Source organism: Microplitis mediator, chromosome 5 (genome assembly GCF_029852145.1).
Source record: "Microplitis mediator isolate UGA2020A chromosome 5, iyMicMedi2.1, whole genome shotgun sequence".
Lineage (NCBI taxonomy): Eukaryota > Metazoa > Arthropoda > Insecta > Hymenoptera > Braconidae > Microplitis > Microplitis mediator.
In genome coordinates this window covers 27,150,979-27,166,849 of record NC_079973.1, presented here as the reverse complement: position 1 = coordinate 27,166,849, position 15,871 = coordinate 27,150,979, and the positions used below count along the sequence as shown (strand labels likewise).

The 15,871-nt window shown below is 31.7% G+C and overlaps 5 protein-coding genes across 8 annotated transcripts; 3 read left to right on the top strand and 2 right to left on the bottom strand.

Moving 5' to 3' along the window:
• Window positions 1-11: 11 nt before the first annotated feature.
• Window positions 12-1,776, top strand: LOC130667625 (coiled-coil domain-containing protein 97). 2 transcript variants are annotated; one of them, XM_057469343.1, is made up of 4 exons: window positions 12-149; window positions 308-1,312; window positions 1,381-1,546; window positions 1,627-1,776. In XM_057469343.1, exons 2-4 carry the CDS (start codon window positions 345-347, stop codon window positions 1,657-1,659), a joined length of 1,167 nt encoding a protein of 388 aa, XP_057325326.1. In that variant the 5' UTR covers window positions 12-149; window positions 308-344; the 3' UTR covers window positions 1,660-1,776. The 2 variants fall into 2 exon arrangements, with proteins under 2 accessions (XP_057325326.1, XP_057325327.1); XM_057469344.1 differs by having other exon boundaries at window positions 16-149; window positions 273-1,312.
• Window positions 1,777-1,826: 50 nt separating this feature from the next.
• On the top strand, window positions 1,827-5,781 carry LOC130667618 (vacuolar protein sorting-associated protein 35). Of its 2 annotated transcripts, none has more exons than XM_057469331.1 (11): window positions 1,827-1,941; window positions 2,439-2,637; window positions 2,725-2,848; window positions 2,918-3,113; window positions 3,206-3,484; window positions 3,563-3,799; window positions 4,031-4,179; window positions 4,256-4,742; window positions 4,821-5,240; window positions 5,319-5,462; window positions 5,545-5,781. In XM_057469331.1, exons 1-11 carry the CDS (start codon window positions 1,939-1,941, stop codon window positions 5,728-5,730), a joined length of 2,424 nt encoding a protein of 807 aa, XP_057325314.1. In that variant the 5' UTR covers window positions 1,827-1,938; the 3' UTR covers window positions 5,731-5,781. The 2 variants fall into 2 exon arrangements, with proteins under 2 accessions (XP_057325314.1, XP_057325313.1); XM_057469330.1 differs by having other exon boundaries at window positions 1,838-1,941; window positions 2,418-2,637.
• A 425-nt stretch (window positions 5,782-6,206) lies between these two features.
• LOC130667627 (essential MCU regulator, mitochondrial) lies at window positions 6,207-7,615 on the bottom strand. Its single transcript, XM_057469346.1, has 3 exons — window positions 7,479-7,615; window positions 6,744-7,390; window positions 6,207-6,501 (listed from the first exon to the last, which is right to left on the bottom strand). The coding sequence occupies exon 2, from the start codon at window positions 7,037-7,039 to the stop codon at window positions 6,770-6,772; it is 270 nt and encodes an 89-aa protein (XP_057325329.1). The 5' UTR covers window positions 7,040-7,390; window positions 7,479-7,615; the 3' UTR covers window positions 6,207-6,501; window positions 6,744-6,769.
• Window positions 7,616-7,795: 180 nt separating this feature from the next.
• On the top strand, window positions 7,796-10,657 carry LOC130667619 (tRNA (cytosine(34)-C(5))-methyltransferase). The gene is made up of 5 exons (XM_057469332.1): window positions 7,796-8,022; window positions 8,107-9,632; window positions 9,699-10,066; window positions 10,140-10,301; window positions 10,391-10,657. Exons 1-5 carry the CDS (start codon window positions 7,957-7,959, stop codon window positions 10,552-10,554), a joined length of 2,286 nt encoding a protein of 761 aa, XP_057325315.1. The 5' UTR covers window positions 7,796-7,956; the 3' UTR covers window positions 10,555-10,657.
• On the bottom strand, window positions 10,652-15,786 carry LOC130667617 (centrosomal protein of 104 kDa). 2 transcript variants are annotated; one of them, XM_057469329.1, is made up of 14 exons: window positions 15,205-15,782; window positions 14,901-15,065; window positions 14,432-14,643; window positions 14,145-14,331; window positions 13,859-14,070; window positions 13,589-13,793; window positions 13,382-13,529; window positions 12,967-13,317; window positions 12,626-12,895; window positions 12,232-12,445; window positions 11,982-12,157; window positions 11,640-11,887; window positions 11,453-11,578; window positions 10,652-11,292 (listed from the first exon to the last, which is right to left on the bottom strand). In XM_057469329.1, the coding sequence occupies exons 1-14, from the start codon at window positions 15,242-15,244 to the stop codon at window positions 11,222-11,224; spliced, it is 2,625 nt and encodes an 874-aa protein (XP_057325312.1). In that variant the 5' UTR covers window positions 15,245-15,782; the 3' UTR covers window positions 10,652-11,221. The 2 variants fall into 2 exon arrangements, with proteins under 2 accessions (XP_057325312.1, XP_057325311.1); XM_057469328.1 differs by having other exon boundaries at window positions 10,765-11,292; window positions 12,232-12,463; window positions 15,205-15,786.
• Window positions 15,787-15,871: the final 85 nt, after the last annotated feature.

Here is a 15,871-nt window from a genome sequence, read left to right as displayed (position 1 = left end):
GGTTATGTTTTCAATGACTAAGTACTCAACCGGACGTTTGCTGACAATTATCTCTTTATATTTCCTCTCATATAAATTTGAAAATAATTTATTTATTTACTTAATATAATATTTGAATTGCTGGTTTTTTTATTCAAATTATTAACCAGGTAATTAATTGAATCAGTAGTAAATTTTTTAGTTGTTAATAAATTATTAAATGTGTAGATTACTTGTTGCTAATAACCTGTAATTTGATAAGTTATGAATCATAATCATTTTTTTTTTATCAGATAAATTTTATTTTTGCTGATGATATTGATTTCAGTTGGTTGGATACTTTGAGCAGCATTAAAAATTTTTAAATGGATCAATTGTTAGGTGAAGAAATAAATAAGCCAATAGTTCATGTCAATGATGATAACAATGATAATGATGATGATAATGAACAAAAGAATAATGATATTGGAAAATTATCTCATGTAGAAAATGAAATAATAAATAGTGTCGCTAAATCATCTGCTGTATTTAAATGTCAGCATAAAGATGAGCCGGAATTGTCAGTTGATGAGAAGAAAAAAATAGCTTGGGATTTGTTGAGTAAAAGTCCAGTTCAGTTTCTATCACGATTCGGTAGATATTTAAATAACGAATTGTTAAAATACTTTGAAACTGCTGATGATAAAAGTGACTACGAGATTGCGCACTATATAAATAAACTTAAGAGATATTTTGATAGTACGAGCAGAGAAATAGATAAAAAGAACAGACGGTATGAAGCTTTGAAGCTACTAGTTGACAAAGGGGAATATTTTAGCGAGACTGCTATGATGAAACGTAATCCTCTGCTTTATGATAATTTAGTTGGCCAGTATCTGACTGATGAGCAGAAGAGAGAAAGAGATTCTGCTGGTACTGATGATCACACTTTGGTTGATGTACTTATGCAAGGCATTGAACGTGATCAGGTTGAAAGGTTGATGCAGAGGCAGGAAGACGATGAAAATGATGTTATGGAGGAAAATGATTCTGATTCTGACTCCGAATCTGATGACTGTAAAAATAAATTAAAACTTAAATCTAAACCTGTTTTAAAAAATAATTTACGGTGGGGTGAATTACCTGACGGAAAGTTACGTAGTAAATCTGCAATTGTAAATACTTATGATGATTCTGATGAGTCGATAACAGAAAAAAATAATTTATCTTTAGGTAACAATAAATTAAAAGGAAAAAATATTAAGACGAAGGAAATAAATATTTTACGTCAAGAATTTGTTACTCACATGTATCAAAATTTTTTAAATGGACATGACAAAGAATTTGACTACAGGTAATTACTTAATTTATTATTTACATTTTTTATTAATCATATATTTAATGATATTGATATTTTTTCAGTACTATTGATGACAATGAGGCATACGATAACGTGGAGTTGAGAACTCAGGATGAAGAAGAAAAGTACTTTGACTCTGAATCACCGGAACTGATTAATTCACCGAGTGTCCAACAGTCTCAGGATGACTCTGAAGATGAGTTGGATAAATATATGAACTCGCTCAAGGTCGATTAATATTTATAATAATATTTAGAAGGAATTGTTGTTTTTCATCGCAGACTCAAAGTATTATTTATTTCATTTAGGAGCAAACGAATATCACTCAAGATCCACCTTAGAAACTCAACATTATCTTCAACTATCTTCTTTTTTTATACTCTACTGATGTATTTTCTAATAAAAAAATAACCATAAAAGATAAAAACTTAATTAGGGAAATTAAAGTTTACTTTATTCAAATATTCCCCGCGTAAATTTAAAAAATGCCAGTGGCGCCTTCAATGACAGATACATTGACAGGACAACACAGTCTTGATGTGTGTTGGTGTAATCATAATTTGGAGCCTGGTGTGTACAGTGAACGATATAAAAAATTACATTTTATTTGTATATTAATAATGGTATGTAATTTTATCTACAAATATCAAATTAAATAAATTTATCTACGCATGTGATTAATTAAATACCAGTAGATTTATATTAATTAAGAAGCTGATGAATGTCTTGTAATTTTATTGGATGTCAGAGGTTACGTATCAATAATTGACTTGATTATCAATTAAAATAATTTAGTATATATTTTTCAAGATAAAATATATGTATGAAAATTTATCAATTATCACTATTCATTTTATTTATTTAATTAATTAGCATACTAACAATCATTCGTACAATCATTGAATTTAATTCCAATGATGATCTACTGATTTGATTTTGATTAAAAAAAAGTTGAAACTATTCTCACCCTAATATTTACTTGTTTAAGATTAAAAGGTTTCTTTAATAAGTAGAGTATTGTAATGAAGCTAATGTAGATGTAGTGCATGGTTGAGTTGAATGGCTTTATTAGCATGGATACCTGGTATTTTCCTGGTAGGTATCATTATTTTTTTCTCAGCCGATGACACCTGTGATGTCGGGACTTGAGGAGCAGGAGAAATTGCTCGAGGACGCTATTGGAGTTGTCAAGGTCCAGGCCTTCCAAATGAAGCATTGCTTGGACAACGCCAAACTGATGGATGCTTTGAAACATGCATCTACAATGCTCGGTGAACTGAGGACATCTCTTTTGAGTCCCAAAAGTTACTACGAGTTGTGTATCCTTTTTTAAGTTCACTTATCAAGTAAATTTATTATTTTGTTTAAAATTTATTGTTTCCTTAATTTTGCTGTGAAAAAAATAGACATGGCGATAACTGATGAATTGAGACATTTAGAATTATATTTACTGGATCAGTATCAAAAGGGAAAAAAAGTTACGGATTTATATGAATTAGTACAGTATGCAGGAAATATTGTTCCTCGTTTGTAAGTTTTAATATTCTTATATTTATACATATAATATATTTTAGTATCTATAATTGATATTTTTTTCAGATATTTACTTATTACGGTTGGATTAGTTTACATAAAAACAAACCCGTGCTTAAAAAGAGATTTGCTGCGAGATTTAGTTGAAATGTGTCGTGGAGTACAACATCCACTACGTGGTTTATTTTTACGTAATTATTTATTACAATGCACGCGTAATATACTGCCCGATGTTGCTGAAGGAGATGATGAAGAAGGAACTGTTAGTTTTATTTTTTTTTAGTGGGGGTGATTGAGTCATTTTTAAATATTTTATTAATAAAATATAAAATGATTTTTATGTATTTGCTTTAGGTCCGCGATAGTATTGATTTTGTGTTGATGAACTTTGCTGAAATGAATAAACTGTGGGTTCGTATGCAACATCAAGGTCACAGTCGCGATAAAGAACGACGTGAACGTGAACGAGAAGAGTTAAAGATTCTTGTTGGTACTAATCTCGTGAGATTAAGTCAACTAGAGTCAGTGACACTTGAGATTTATAAAAAACTTGTATTGCCGGGAATATTGGAGCAAGTTGTTAGCTGTAGAGATGCTATTGCTCAAGAATATCTTATGGAATGTATTATTCAAGTAAATATCATTTTTTTTTATTTTAAATTAGTGGATTGATAAGTTCAGTTAATGGTTTTTGTTTTACAAATAAATTAGGTATTTCCAGATGAATTTCATTTACAAACACTGAATGCATTTTTAAAATCATGCGGTGAATTACGCAATGGTGTTAATGTTAAAAATATAATAATATCGTTGATCGATCGTCTTGCGACATTTAGTCAACGGTCTGATGGTGTAGGAGGACCTGGTAGTCCAAGTCAAGCTCCAGGAATTCCACAAGACGTCCAACTATTTGACGTTTTCAGTGATCAAGTTGCTACTATTATTCAGGTATATCTTAATAATTAATTTTCACTTGTTCAATTGCTAGTTACCGCTACTTGATGATGACTGGATACTACACAATATTTGAAATAAATTCCGTGATATTTTTACTAATTCAAATAGCTCTTACTCATATAGTTTAAGTCTGAGAGTTTTATACACTTAATATTTTTTACGTTTCTTTATAATTTATTTTTTGCTATCATTAAATTATTATCATATTTAATTTAAAAATAGACCAGACAAGATATGCCGCCAGAGGATATTGTTTCACTACAAGTTGCATTGATAAACTTGGCCCATAAATGTTATCCAGATCGTGTCGATTATGTAGACAAAGTATTATTTACAACAGTACAAATTTTCCAGAAGTTAAATGTAGAAAAGTAAGTTGATAATTACTGTCAATAAATCCAGTGTAGATGTGTGCTGATCAAAATATTTATTTTTTTACTTCCGTAGGTTGGAATTCAACAGCGCTGTGTCAAGAGAGTTATCTAGACTGATGAAAATCCCTGTTGACAATTACAAAAATATATTAACTGTTTTGAAATTAGAAAATTACGCGCCGTTACTTGAGTACTTTGATTACGAAGGAAGAAAACTGTTGGCTGTCTATATAATAACAAACATATTAGACAATGAAACATTGATACCGACTCAAGAGCACGTGGACTCAGTTCTATCAATGATTGCGCCACTGGTTCAAGACCAACCGGACCAGCCGAATATTGAAGAGGATCCTGAAGATTTTGCCGAAGAGCAGGGTCTTCTTGGACGTCTTATTCATCACTTTAAATCTGAAACTGCTGATCAACAATATTTGATTTTGAGTGCAGCGAGAAAACACTTTAGCGCGGGTGGTAATAAGAGGATTAAATATACTCTTCCGGCAATTGTTTTTCAGGCTTATCAACTTGCTTTTACTTACAAAGCCATACAAGATCAAGTACTTAAATTCATTATTATTATTTTTGTCTTTAAAAATTATTTATAACAATAATAATAATAATTTTTTTTATTTAAGGATGAAATGTGGCAGAAAAAATGTCAAAAAATATTTCAATTCTGTCATACAACAATATCTGCTCTGATGAAAGCTGAACTTGCTGAATTACCGCTACGATTATTCCTCCAAGGTGCTCTGGCTATTGGAGAAATACGTTTTGATAATTTTGAAATGGTCGCTTATGAGTTTATGAGTCAAGCTTTCTCGATATATGAAGACGAAATAAGTGATTCAAAAGCTCAATTAGCTGCGATAACATTAATAATTGCCACGTTCGAACAAATGAGCTGCTTCAGTGAAGAAAACGCTGAGCCAGTAAGAAACCAGTGTGCTCTTTACGCCAGTAAATTATTGCGGAAACCAGATCAATGTCGTGGAGTCGCTACATGCTCTCATATATTTTGGTCAGGAAAATCTTTAGCAACCGGCGGAAAAGAGGTACCGCTTTAATAACTTATCTGATAAAAAATATGCCAAGAAAATTAATTTATATTTATTATTTATAAATTATTTTAGATGCAAGACGGGAACAAAGTTCTAGATTGTTTGAAAAAGGGGATACGAATTGCCAGTCAGTGTATGGATACTTCTGTCCAAGTACAACTTTACGTGGAATTGCTCAATCATTATATTTATTTTTATGAAAAAGGAAATTCGTCTGTAAGTACAGTTTCCATTACGAGATTTAAAAATTTTAAATTTACTTTGTAGGTTCGAGTATAAACTGATAAATATTTTTTAGGTGACTGTACAAATTTTGAACCAAGTGATAGCAAAAATAAAAGAAGAATTACCGAATTTAGGAGTAAGTGAAGAGACGGAACAAATTCAGAAACATTTGGCAAACACTTTAGAACATTTAAAAAATAGAATGAAGCTCTCAGAGTCTGAAGCACTCATACAAGCATACAACGACCTTGTTTTATAATTTTAATTATTTTTTAAATTTTAATCTATATGTGATTTTGTAAATATACAAGCAACTACGAATTGAAGTTTTACGTTTTTATATAACTCAGCAATTTGAGATTCAAAAGTATTGATCATGTTTGGGAATCTCTCTTGGGTACTAATCTGTCATAAATTTATAAAACTTATACATTTATTTTTTTTCATCATAAATAATAATAATTGTAATTATCATTAAACTTTACAAAGGTAGTTTTAATATTATTATCATGATTTTTAAGAAAGATTTTGATAAAGTTGACACTTGAAAATATTAAATCATGAATGATATACATAAATATTATAGTTTATAAATTTTTATCTGTATATTTGTTGTAATAAATTTATTAATTGAAAACTCCAATGTAGATAAACTTTATTAAATAAAATATATAACGAAATTTAAGAATTTAAAAAATATAAAATTTTAGTTAATAAATAAAAGACGAATTTTTGCGAAACATTTTTTTATTGACAGAATGAATTACACAGTTGATGTAATGATTAGCAAAAATAAAGAATAAATATAATGATTAGTTTGTTTAACATTAAAATTAGTAAATACATTATAGAAATTTGAAGTAATAGCCGGAATAAGCCAAGTCTATAAAAAGTACTGAGCAAGCAAATAACAAGTACTTTTTCTTCAAATAGTGTAGCAAAGATCTTAATGCACCATCCCAATGATAAAGGTTTAATATATTTATAAATTCTAGCGTTACATCTTGATCGTTGGTACCTGTAATTACAGCTAAAAAAACATTTGAATTATTTTTGTAAATGAAGAGTATTATTGATAAATAAAACAGACAAGCTGATTTTTAAAAATACATTAAAGATGTTCAACTTATCGCTGACACATTCTAGTTTATTATTAAATACTTGAATCTTTAATTATTTTTAAAAATAAGCTGTCAAAATATTTGATGGTCAACTGTCATATGGACTGATATATAACTACGTGATATAATTATTAGGATTGATTAAAATTACCTTTTATTGATCGGAAAGGTAATTAATTAATCATCATCACCGTCATCATCTGTTGGAACGAATAAATCGTTTTCTTCTAGGAAGTTTGCAATGTTTTTGCTGATTGTTGCTCCAATAAGAAGCCCCAAAGATACTCCAGCAATTACAGCAACTAATCCAAGCGGTTGGGTCTTCGGTTCAGGAAGAATAGCTCCAGATCTCGTTGTTATAAAACTGTTCTGCTTGTGCTGCTGCATATTTATTGCTCTTAAATCGTTTATTTTTCGGAAAAGTCTGCGTAAACTCAACAGTGACATTTTTTAAAAACTAAAGTATCTACTGTGGATTTAATTTTTTTTATGCACTGCTCATTGTTGGAATTAAAACAGCAGAAAAATTCAAAAAACAAAAGTTGGCTGTCAGATCGGAACAACGATTTCAAATTGTTGATAAAATACAGTTAGGAAAAAATTGTTGGTTTAGATAAATTTTATTAAAATATTGTACGGATTTTTTTTTTCACTCAATTTTTATTATAATTTATTTTAGGACGCAGCTCGTGTGAATGTGTACCGTTATCTTCACGCGAATTTATAAAACGCAAATGTTATTTGGATATATATCAACTTGCTGATGTAAAGGTTCATTCACACTGCGAATATACGATCCTGAAAATTAGCCGACGTCTAATAAGTTTTGGATTTTTTTTAAAACGATAAATTATAAAAAAAAAATATTTGAAAAAATTGCACTTACAGTTTTTAAAAAATTTTCTACATGTGCATATTTTTGGTTGTTTTGTTTCTTGTAAAGAATTTGTTGAAAAAGAATTTGAAAATATTCAATTGTCTGCTAACTTCAGAATCATGGCGAATATGTGAAAATTATGAAGACCGGCTACGGAGCGGATGTGGGCAAAAATATTTAAAAATAAATAGTGTGTGTAATTTTTAATGAGCGATTGTTGCAAGAAACTAAATATGAGTAAATATGAATAATGAATGATATTTAAAAATATATATCAAGGACTTTCATTGAACATATGTGATAAATTGGTGAGTTGGTGATCTAGGGAGAGCCACTGGCGCACTAGAAAAACAAAAAAAATCAAATGAGCTCTTGGATAGATATTTTATAATCAAAATCAAAACAGTTGTTCGGCCCGCCAAAACCACGTGTATCATTTGTTTTTTGTTGTATTTATAAATTTATTATTGAATAATAATAATTAACAATGGGCAGAGGAAGAAGAAATAAACCTAAGAAAAATTTCGCTGAAAAAAGACGTGAAAAATTACAAGTAAGTATTTATTTTATTAATAATTATCATAATGACAACAAGTTGGTTATGTTTAGTTGGTTCATTAAAATTTTGTTTATTCAGAACAAAGGACAGGACAAAAGATCTCAGGGTCGGTACAATGATATCATCAGGGAGAATAAAGATTTTGAGACCTATTATAAAGCTCAGAAAGTTATACCCGAAGGTCAATGGGATTCATTTATAACGACGATGAGAGAAAATTTGCCGGCAGCTTTTCGTATCACCGGGTCGCAGACCGAAGCCAAAACGCTGCTGAAAATAATAAAAGGCGATTTTTTTGAGGAGATTTTGAATATGAAACTAGATGGTGATAATGAAGTCGCTGATGATGCGGAAAAGATGCGTCCCCAGTCATTGCCATTTTATCCTGAGGGTCTGGCTTGGCAACTGAAGCTCACGCGTAAAGATATCAGACGCTCTGAGGCGTACTTCAGGTTACACAATTTTTTGATTGCTGAAACAAGCAGTGGGAGTATCAGCAGACAAGAGGTTGTCAGTATGATACCACCTTTGGTGCTGGATGTCAAGCCGTGGCACAAAGTTCTTGACATGTGCGCCGCGCCAGGATCAAAAACAGCTCAATTGATTGAGATGATTCACGCTGATGAGGCTGTCTCCCATCCAAAAGGTTTCGTTGTCGCCAATGATGTTGATAATAATCGATGCTACATGTTAGTGCATCAAGCTAAAAGACTTAATAGTCCAAATATTCTCATTACTAATCAGGATTCATCCATTATGCCTAATTTCAAAGTCACTAATCCAGATGGAACCCTAGGAGTATTGAAATTTGATAGAATACTTGCTGATGTTCCTTGCAGCGGAGATGGAACTATGAGAAAGAATCCAGACATTTGGTGCAAGTGGTCACCAGCTAATGGAAATAATTTGCATGGAATCCAATACCGGATTGTAAAAAGAGGACTAGAGATGCTGGCTGTTGGTGGTAAGTTGGTTTATTCAACTTGCTCATTGAATCCTGTGGAAAATGAAGCTGTCCTTCACCGTATTCTCGCGGAAACTGGTGATTCCGTCCAGCTGGTTGATGGCAGGGACTTAGTACCTGGGCTTAAATGCAATCCTGGTGTCAGCACCTGGCTACTGGGCTCTAAAGACGTTCAGTTTTATAAATCGTGGGAGGAAGTACCTGAAAACTGGCACACACAAATAAGACCCAAAATGTTCCCACCTAATCCTGAAGATGCTGAAAAGTATCATCTTGAAAGGTGTATGAGGATACTGCCTCATCATCAGGATACCGGCGGGTTCTTTGTTGCGCTGCTGGAAAAAGTAAAACCGCTACCTTGGGAAAGTGAATCGTCGGTTGTTCAGCCGAGATCGTTTAATAAAATTAAGGAAAAGAATGGAGAGTCTAGTTTGGAGAAAGACAGTGAAGAGAAAGAGGTGGTGAAGAAACAAGAGGAGAATCAAGTGGAGACAGAAAAGAATGACAACAACAAACGTAATTTAGAAGAACAAAATAAAGCTGCGGGTCCTGATAGAAAGCGTAAGAGAATTATTGGATACCGTGAGGATCCATTTGTCTTCTTCAAGGACGACAAGGAAGATGTTTGGGCTTCCATTAAGTAGGTTTTTAAAATAACTGATAGTAATTTTTATTCACAGATATTTGTAATTATTTTTTTTTCCAGGAAATTTTATGATATATCAGACGAACTAGATCCTCGCTGTCTCTATGTCAGGTGTCACGAGGGTAAAAAAAAAAATATTTACTTTACATCTCCGGAAATTCGCGATATTATTTTACTAAACGAACATCAAGTGAAGATGATCAACACTGGAGTTAAAACATTTGTACGTTGCGACAACAGAAATATGAAATGCGCCTTCCGAATGGCACAGGAAGGAATGCAGAGTGTAATCTCATATATAAGCGATAACCGCAAAGTTAAAGTTACTAGAGACGACTTGATAATGCTTTTGCAAAACAATAATCCTCAGAAGCCTCCTGAAATTGAGAAGTTGAGTGAAAAAACTCAGGAACGACTTAAGAGTGTTGGTAAGAAGTGTTTTTAATTATTTATATTTTAATTTTAAAGATAATTTATTAATTAAATTGTTTTATTGACTAGATGCTGGCAGCTGCGTCTTGATGTATGAAGAAGACGACTCTCCAGATTCATTAAAATTACACCTTGTGGGATGGAGAGGAACAATGTCATTGAGAGCTTACGTTCCTGTGTGTGACACGATACATTATTTGCGTTTACTTGGCGCCGATTGCTCACAATTTGGTAATTTACATTTGAATTATTAATTAAAGTGAAGATGATTATTATTTATAGACAGTTGGGTAATTAATTTTGTGTTTTTTTAATTGCAGAAGTTAATAAGTTTGAACAAAATAGGATCGCTAATAAGAATAATGAAAATGATGACTCGTCAGTGAAAGCTGACGTTGACGAAAATGAAGCTGACGATAATGACTTGGCTACTGGAGAACTTGACTCAGGTGTAGTGGACGAACAAGTTGAAGAAGTAGCTTAAGATTTAATAAAAGTTATTGCTGTGGTGAGCTGATGTATTTTATATTTTTTCGACGTGTCTTTTTTTAAAGGTCGTGTATAAAATAAATCCGTTTTAAAATGCATGTAACATTTATTCTATTTATTAATTTAAAACAATAATAACTAATTTTACTTATCATCAGTCATTCACAAGTAAGCAAATTGATGTTTTTAAAATGCTTCGGCCGGATATCGAGGTATTTTTTTTTATATTGTTCGCATTAATTTAATTTAAGTTGACAATTTAAGTTCCTAGTATTTATTTATCAATAATTAATAATTAATTTTAATTATTGTTATGCACTAATGGAAATATTAAGCGTATCTAAAAATTAAATTTATTTGAAAATGTGTGCGATGTTTCACCTCCACGTACATGCATTTTTTTTCTTTCTTCCATATATACTTAAATATTTTTTTTAAATAACCGGATATTGACTATTTTTCATCACTAAAGGACGGGTTCGACTATAAAAAACTTTAATATACATATAAGTATATAAATATGAAAAAACGTTATTCAAAAAGTAACAAATATATAAACTATAAATAAAAAAAAAAGTTATTAAAAAAAATAAAATAGATATTTAAAATATCTGATAATAAAATTCATACAATTCACAATAGTGAATTGTATAAAACTAATGCTAGTAATCTCTTCCCGTAGGTGATGTTATTTTTCCACTTAAATTTTGCGATTTTGACGGTGATTTTGTGCCTAAAAAAATTTTTAAATTTAATTACTAAATAATAATAATACTAAATAGGGTAAAACTAGCATTTTGTAGCCACTGTTCCATTTTTTGACATTTAATACTAAGTGACCAAAAATGATATCTCTCCTTATTTAAATTTATCGATTATTATTCAATACATACATGACTTATTAATTTTATTTCGCGGATTATTTGGACATGGATTGTCTCCCATCAAATGTTCCTTCCATTTGTTTTTGTTTACCAAAATTCTACAGAGAGGACATCGCTCGTATCCTTCAACTGGCCCTAAAAAATTATTTTATTTATTACATCGCTATTAATTATTCAGGTATTTATAGTTACGTACTTGTGCACGAGTCATCATTAGAATGTTCTGCAAAAGATTTTTCAATAATCGCCTGCTTACAAGTGTCACATTTAACATAATCATTTCTTTTGTCGCATTCGCTCAACAAGTGAGAATTTAGATGCGATATTTCTACCACTTGTGAACACGATTCACATCGCGTTAACATTGGACACGAACGCCAGTAATGAATATTTAGACCATCTTCAGAGTACCCTTGACCTTTTGACAGGCAAAATATACAAACTCTGAAATAAAACATTTATTTAAATATAATCTTTGACTTAAGAGTAAATTTTTCTACTAATGTAATTTTAAATTGACAGTAATAAGAGTTATTACTTATCGCCTTTATGATCAGTACTGTTGTCCGACGGTGACGTGACACTTGTTGAGCTTTCTGTGCTAATTTGCACAGGACTTGCACGTGAGGGCGATTTTGTTGAATTATTATCAGCGGACTTGGTGCAAGTTGGAGTAACTGTTTGCTTTGGTGTTGATTCCAATTCTTTTTTCCTCTAAAAAAAAAAAATAATCAGTTTACTAACAAGTAATTTAGCAACGTAATCTAATTTATCAACATGAAACATACTTGAAGATCTATTCGATCAAATTCGTGATATAACTGACGAAACAATAAATTTCTTCGCGTAATATCATCATCAGGTGGAAGCTGTTTTCTTACTAATCTAGGATTAATTTTATAAACAAGCACTAAAATTCTTTCGGATACTTTTCTTACAGCTTCTGCCGGATGATGTAGACCGGAAGAACCGAGTTCGGATAATGTGCGGCACGTTAATCCACTGCAACAATTACAATGTCTTATCAGAGAAAAAGTATGCTAATTTAAATTTGCAAAGTATTATATTGAGGCAATGCTAAATTTTTTTACAATTAAAATAATTGAAATATAAATTTAGCATTCCTCAAAATTGCCAGCAACATTCACACTGATCAGTAAAATCTAATGAACTACTAATCACCTCTGCTTGTCGGTAGAAATACCATGATTAAGTATTAGCTGTTCTACCATTTCTAAACGACTTAATGCTAATCTTTGATGTGTACTACTCAGTACAGGGCGGCTCAAATGGACTGGAATAATATGAAGCTCTCTCACGCATTGACAATCAGCCATACTTAGAATAGTATGAACTGCCATGTTATGAATTCGCGGTGTTGTGTCACCGGATTTAGTCAATAATTCAGGAAGCAATCTATCTACACTACGAGCTATTTCTGTTGACGATACTCTAAAAATAAATATAAAAAATGATAATTATAATCAAATAATAAATAAATAAATAATTTAATAATTTACTACCTATTGGTAGCAAACTCGGAAAAGAAAAGTCTTATTAGTTGTGCGGCTAGACTATATACACTGAAGACTTTGTCCCTCAGAGCACGATGGAGCAGAAAAATTGCAGCTCTTGCAGTCTTGTTGGCCGAATGCTTTGAGACTTCGGGGTCAAATTTTTTTAGCTCTTCTTTAAGCATCATAAGTCCTTCTTCTTTATCCATAAATTGTTTTGAATAAAATTTCTCAACCATCTCCATTCCAAATACGGTTATTGGTAGAGCTGCTTGCTTCTTCTCTCGATCGTTGAGCTTTGAATTTACTTTTACTTCAGCGTCCAAGTGACACTCGCGGGTAAATTCATTTGTATGCGAACTGTAATTATTTATTTTTTTAATCATAAAAATATTTTAGCTGGTGGTAAATAAATTAAACTTACTGTCGAAGAGCTGGAATAGTTCGTTCTTCGTATGCTTCATAACTAGACCGTAAAGAAGGACCCGCAGATTTAGTTTTTCTTCTCAGCGATCCAGTATTTCTGTTATTTTGTCTCTCTAACACACCATTCGGTGGACTATCCGTAATTTCTAAAATTTATTTGACATTTTAATTTATTGGTAATGAATTTTAAATGTTTAAAAATTACCTGGACTATGAGGCTTTTGGTGCAATGGAGATATTGGCGGCTGGTGCGGAGGACCAGTGGGTGAAATAGCCCCTTCGCGATTCGGTGGGACAACTAAACGCGGCGGTGATAAAATATCTTCCGGGACAGCTGCATTGTTACATGCTCCAGCATCAGAAATAGGTTCTTTACCGTCAACCGTTGATATATTATTTTTTTCCAACGGCTAAAATGTAAATATAAAATAAGACATTCTTCTAAAAGGCAAATTCGTAATTAAAAAAAACTTACTCCGTCAATCTCAAGTAAATCATTAACGTCCAAACTGTCATAAACTTCCTGTCTATACTGTTGCGCTTGAGCTTTTTTTGCTTTCGCTTTATCGTAATCTTCCAACGCAATGGCGTATTTTTTTTCCAACTCATACTTGCCAAGTCTCTCCCCAGCTTTTCTGAGTATTTCCATAGCAACTTTTAATTTCGATGCATATTCAAATCTTTCTTCTACTCATTAAAAAAATATATTTTAATAACTTCCTTTTAATTACAGTCACTTATAATAAAATATTTATTTTTACCTTCAGCAGCTTGCAATTTTCTAATTTCCATTTGACGAATTATTTTAGCAACTTCGCGATCGACATACATTTCAAATGCTAAATCATCATAGGGTGAGGTATAGTGCGGATTGTAGGGAACTTCGCCCTGGTTATTCATTTCCTGTGTGCATGGCTCGCCAATAATATTTATAGCGATAAGTCCAACCTGGAGCAAATGTCAGCAATAAGATTCTTATCAGTTATCAGTAATACATACTCCAATACTTGCCAACAAAAGAAAATATTTTATTAGAAATACTGTGTACCTGCTCGTAAACATTGTGTTTATTCTGGTGCGGTTTATGCAGTCGTAGCTTCAATGACAGTGCTTTTGCTTCCGGAAGTGCAACACTCTTGAGCTCACGGCTTTTATAAAGCGTTGATTCATTGTCAGACAATGTTATGTAACCTAAATAATTAAAAGACGTATTGACAGATGCATTTTCTTCTTTTGTCGTCCATATTTCAAGTTTCTCCGCTGAAAACAATACGTAAATAATTAAGCGTCATTGATCATTGATGTTACATAGAATCTAGAGCACTCATAAATATATATATCATGCTACTGTAATTGCAGAGAAATGTTATTGTATGATAACAACTTTTGGTTCGCGTGATGCACTAACTCAAGGCTATTTTCGTGTTAAATTGGACACTTAATTAATCACTGATCATTCAGGAAATCACAGGATAATTAAACGCTTACGTGCTTAATTATTTTTTTTTTTAACGTACGTATAAGATATTGGTGAGCTAGTACTTGAATCCTCGTAAGTTTAGCTGGTCCATGTAAACGCAAAATTAATTCTTGTGGATATCCGCATCTTCTTGCACTCTGCCATCCTCTTACTGTCGGTCCATGGACATTTAATTCCAGACACGAGTGTCTCTCATCTTCACCTGTTTGTACAATACATATATATATTTAATTTGTTTATTGTTTTTATAATTGGATAATTATATCGATAGGTTATTTTTAAATCAAGCGTAAAAGTATTGAATAATAATTATAGGGCAATGTTTAATCATGTGAACTTACTTGAAGCATATATCACGTTAAATTCAATTTTTCTCGGCATCTTTGCCGTAAATAAATATTTAAAATGTATACAACTTAAATTTATATTAGTTAAGATTATAAATTTGATATTTTCCGTAATGATAAACGTGAAATTTAAAAGGCACAGTCATTTCAAGCTCAAATGTGTGTTGGGTGCTGGCAAATAAACCCGGCGCAGAGCCAACCCGCAGACGTCTGATCGCAGCTAAGCTTGCGCCACAACTGAATTACTGAATACTGCATTGGCTCTATTCCCTATTTTATCTTGGACCCTCATGCTATTTTCTAAATATCATATCTACATTTATTATTATATTTGTTCAATGTTTTTTACAAGTTATATTTATTTTTGTTGCACAACAGAAGCTTTAGTCCCGATAATTTTACGAGTTTTCGGTAGCCAGGGTAACAATTATCAACCTCGCTTCATGTTGAATACTCAAATTTATTTCATCAATATTTATTGGTACGAAAAAATAGATTAGTTTGTCCGCTGAGGGAAGTAATTAATTTCGTACAAATATTTATTAACTTCTAAATTATACTTTGGATAGACACGGCGTTTTTTTTCTTTAGTAGTAAAAGTACTGTCTGATTTAAGGCTGAGTTAATCCCTTGATGCTCAGACTACATTATTCCAGCGATT